This window comes from Vanellus vanellus, assembly GCF_965231255.1.
Source record: "Vanellus vanellus genome assembly, chromosome: 24".
Taxonomy (NCBI): Eukaryota; Metazoa; Chordata; class Aves; order Charadriiformes; family Charadriidae; genus Vanellus; species Vanellus vanellus.
In genome coordinates, this window is record NC_138929.1 from 7,904,759 (window position 1) to 7,909,369 (window position 4,611).

The 4,611-nt window shown below is 40.9% G+C and overlaps 1 protein-coding gene across 1 annotated transcript; it reads right to left on the reverse strand.

Annotated features, from left to right (window-relative positions):
- Positions 1-3,192: 3,192 nt before the first annotated feature.
- LOC309680966 (olfactory receptor 9S13-like) lies at positions 3,193-4,122 on the reverse strand (the record flags this gene model as incomplete). The annotated part of the gene is made up of 1 exon (XM_082494736.1): positions 3,193-4,122. The coding sequence occupies one exon, from the start codon at positions 4,120-4,122 to the stop codon at positions 3,193-3,195; it is 930 nt and encodes a 309-aa protein (XP_082350862.1).
- Between the last annotated feature and the right edge of the window lie 489 nt (positions 4,123-4,611).

Below are 4,611 nucleotides of genomic sequence, written 5' to 3' on the forward strand. Positions count from 1 at the left end.
AATAAGGTCTCCCCTCAGCCTTCTCTTCTCCAGGCTAAAGAGTCCCAGCTCTCTCAGCCTTTCCTCATAAGGGAGATGCTCCAAGCCCTTAATCATCTTAGTTGCCCTTCGCTGGACTCGCTCCAGCAGTTCCCTGTCCCTCTTGAACTGGGGAGCCCAAAACTGGACACAGTATTCCAGTTGTGGCCTCACCAGTGCCGAGTAGAGGGGGAGAATGACCTCCCTCGACCTACTGGCCACACTCTTCCCTATGCAGCCCAGGATTCCATTGGCCTTTTTGGCGACAAGGGCACATTGCTGGGCCATGGATAATTTACTGTCTACCACAACCCCCAGATCCTTCTCCTCCAAGCTACTTCCCAGCAGGTCAGCCCCTAACCTGTACTGGTGCCTAGCATTCTTCCTCCCCAGGTGCAGGACCTTGCACTTGGTTTTGTTGAACCTCATTAGGTTCTTCTCTGCCCAGCTCTCCAGCCTGTCCAGGTCACGCTGGATGGCAGCACGGCCCTCTGGGGTGTCAGCCACCCCACCCAGTTTGGTATCATCAGCAAACTTGCTGAGGATACACTCTGTCCCCTCATCCAGGTCATTAATGAATATATTAAACAAAATAGGACCAAGTATTGACCCCTGGGGGACCCCACTGGTTACAGGCCTCTAACTAGACTCTGTGCCGCTGATCACAACCCTCTGAGTTCTGTCCCGCAGCCAACTCTCAATCCACCTCACTGTCACCTCATCTAGCCCATGTTTGTGCCCTCCCTTTAATCTTGACCCATAAACTCTCTGTTGGCTCTTCATCCATCCCCGGGCAGAGCTCCATGCACTCCAGCTGGTCCTTGACATAGAGGGCAACACCCTCTCCTCACCTCCCCTGTCTGTCCATCCTGAAGAGCCTGTGTCTAGCCATTTCAACACTCCAATCATAGGAGCCATCCCACCATGTCTCCGTGATGCCAATTAGATTATGATCCTGAAGGTGTGCAGACGTCTCTTAACTCCTCTTGTTTGTTAGTCATGCTACATGTGTTTGCATAGAGGCATTTAAGTTGGGCCCCCGATGAATCTAGCTCCCTGGATGAAGTGGCTTTTTTTCTTTCAAGGTGCACTCCAGGTGCTCTCCTGCTGATGTGCAACCTGTCTCCAGGTTCTGGACCTCTACTACTGGTATCAGCATTTAACTTGACAAAAGAAAGAAATTTAATAAGAAAGATTTTAAGAACAATCCTTCACTGGAACAACCTCCTCAGGAACATGGTAGAGTCTCCATTGCTGGAGGTTTTCAGGATGCAATTGCACAGGGTGCTAGATAATCTCATCTGGGTTCCATTTCTCATGAAAGGGTGGACCAAATGTTTTGAGGTCCCTTTCAACTTGGGCTATTCTGATTCTAAAAATACCTTTCACGGGAGAATTCAACCCATCTGAAGCCAAATACTAAGATATTGATCTAAACTGAACAGTGTTTAGCCATAATCTAACCTAATCTAACCTACAAAAGGATTAATTTCACTAATAGTCAAAAGAAAGACAGTACCTTAGTATTCGGCTGAGGATTAACCAAAAATGAGATGTCTGAAAATACCAACCTCATATTTTTCACTGAAGTAGTATTTAGGATTTGTGTGTACAGGCTCTATCTGTATTATTAAACAATGTCAGGAACATTTCTGGTGCCGAAGTCAAATGGCATGAAATGTGCAGCCCACTCCATGTTTTTTAACTACCAAATATAGTGGTAACTAGAAAGGACCCCTGGCTGAGGCTTGTCTATACCATAGTGAGCCAAATAGCTCACTAGAAAATACTAAACTTCAGGTGCAGAGACCTCTGTTGTACCCGAACATAAATATCTGAAAGTGGAGCTGCATTCCACCCCCACATCTTTAAATACACAGTTTATAGATGTTTTCTCCTAGTTTAGATCCTTTGGAAGACTAGTGGGCACTGAAGTTACAACAGTGGCCAGGAGAAAACACTCATAGAAATACTTATTGTACATCGTCTAAACAGAGAGATGTTCCTCTGGTATTTTCTCCATGGTTCTGCATGCATGGGAGTATAGGCATCTGCATTTGAGTTATAGTATAGATTCTTTTTATATCAAAAGAGAGAAAGACGTAGCTATGGATAGTGGTTCATTTATTTTAAAGTGATATTATTTCTTTTGAGTAGTAAGTGAACAAATAATTAATTTAAATAATTAATTTATCTGAAACATAATTTCTGATTTCTAGTCAGACCAGGCATGTATCTTGTGTTGTAATATAATGAGAACTGAGCAGTCTTCTGGTAGGATAGTGATCATGATAACTCAAGAGGTCATACTTCAGACACTTGATGCAAAAATTTCAAATTGGCATTTTTTGAAATGTGCATTTTTTTACCAGAATTTCAAACCACTACAGGCTGCTGTAAAATTAAGCTCAAACATATTATCTTCATGTTCATATTCAGGTTGTGTTGTTACAAGCTTATCTATCACAGAAAAATACCTCCTGTCCTGTTACAAACACTCATGCAAGCATGCACACAAAACCATAGAACAGAATTCAGCTTTTCTTTTTCCTTTTTTTTTTTGGGGGTTAATTTTTTTGTTTGATAGCACTTCACACAAGATTTCAATTGCCCATCAATGCTTAATGGTTGGAACCTGAATTTCAGTGGTTCCACTCAGTTGCAAGAGAAGTGATTAAAAACACAATTGAGAAAAAAAAATAGATGAAAAATGAGGAGTCCCAGACAAATAAATCATTCATTTCACTCTTGATTGACCTAATTTATGTTTGGATGTTTACAGTGAGTATGTCTCCACCTGAACTGGCTGTGTTCCAATGCATAGAAATAAGGCCCTGCCAGAGTCCAAGGTTTATATCCTATTTGATATGTCTAATACACAGTTGAATTAATTATGGCTTTAAAATGCTTGTGACTTTTGAATAGTTATAAAAGGACTCTGTATTACAGCTCAAAGGAATTGTAGATCTCTAAATCTGGTTAAATGAATCAACACTTTCATCTGATCTCATTCTCCTAGATATCTTTTATACCTCCTGTTTTCATCCATGACACTGACCATCAATAATCAAAAAAGACTCTTGAAAGCAAGCCCCGATGTCCCTTGTTTTACATTCTAAACATCTGTCTGCAGCAAATTGGACACTGTGGTTATTCTCATCCTTAGTAAAGGTACTAAAAAAGGCCTTTCCTTTCTAACTGTTTTTTCATAGACCCTTTTACCTCCTTGTTTCGGAGGGTGTAGATGAAAGGATTTAACATAGGAATAACAATAGTATAGAGGATGGAGATGGTGTTGCTTTTGTCAGGTGAAGATATGGCCCCAGGCTGTGCATACATGAAGAAAACAGTCCCAAAGAACAAGATGACAGCCAGCATGTGAGAAGAGCAGGTGGAAAAGGCCTTGCGCCTGCTCTCGGCTGAAGGCATTTGGACAATAGTAATGATTATGTAACCATAGGAGATAAAAACCAGCAAGGCAGTGCCCACAATAATTGAACCACATACAGCCAGCATTACTATTTCATTGACAAGTGTGTCTGAGCAGGAGGCATGCATCACTGCAGGAACATCACAGAAGAAATGTTTTATTTCATTGGGTCCACAAAAAGACAAACTGAATGTAAAGGCTGTCTGGATGGTGCAATTGATGCAGCCTGACAGATAAGAGCCCACCACCATGAAAACACAAAGTCTTTTATTCATAATAATTTGGTACAGCAGTGGATTGCAGATGGCAGTGAAGCGATCATAAGCCATCACAGCAAGGAAAAAGGCTTCTGTTGTACCAAAGAGAGAGAAGAAGAACATTTGAGATGCACAGCCATTGTAGGAAATCATTCTTCTGCCTAGTGAGAATGTCAGTGCTGCTTTGGGAGTAATGACGGAGGAATAGCAAATGTCCAAGATGGACAAGTTCTCCAGGAAAAAGTACATGGGAGTGTGCAGCTTGGAGTCCATTCTAATGATGAGGATCATGCAGGCATTTCCTACCACAGTGACAATATACATTGTTGAGAAGAGAACGGAGAGGAGGAGTTCTGATCCTGGATGAGATTTGAACCCAATCAAAAGGAACTCAGTTACCTTGGTGTGGTTTTCCATGTTTCCTTTCAGATGACGTTCAAATAAGAAATTAGAATGTAGTGGACAGTCCCACTTTGGAATAATTACCACTTTGCCTGGAGAAGCAATTAGAAGAATAAGATAAACAATAAGATATATGAAACACAAGAAATATGAAAAATAGAGACAGGTGGAAAACAATGGAAAATGGATTCATCCATCATATCTGAAGGTTTTTCTAATATATTCATTTACAGATGAAGAATTACCTTTATATTCTCTGCAGCGTAAAGAAATACTCTGCATGCAGCTCATCCAACCTATTTTAAAGGTCTACTTTACAATAAATCCAGAAACAAACATTTCATTCTATATTTAGTCTAAACAACTATTTTGGTTATAACTGGGCAGAAAAATCTCACCCTAAGATTGCAGCTAACCCACAAAAGACTGCTCTCCCCTCAACAAAAGAACAAATGAATATGCTTCTTCAGTTGATGCAAAACAATTTAAAAAATATGAGCCAAG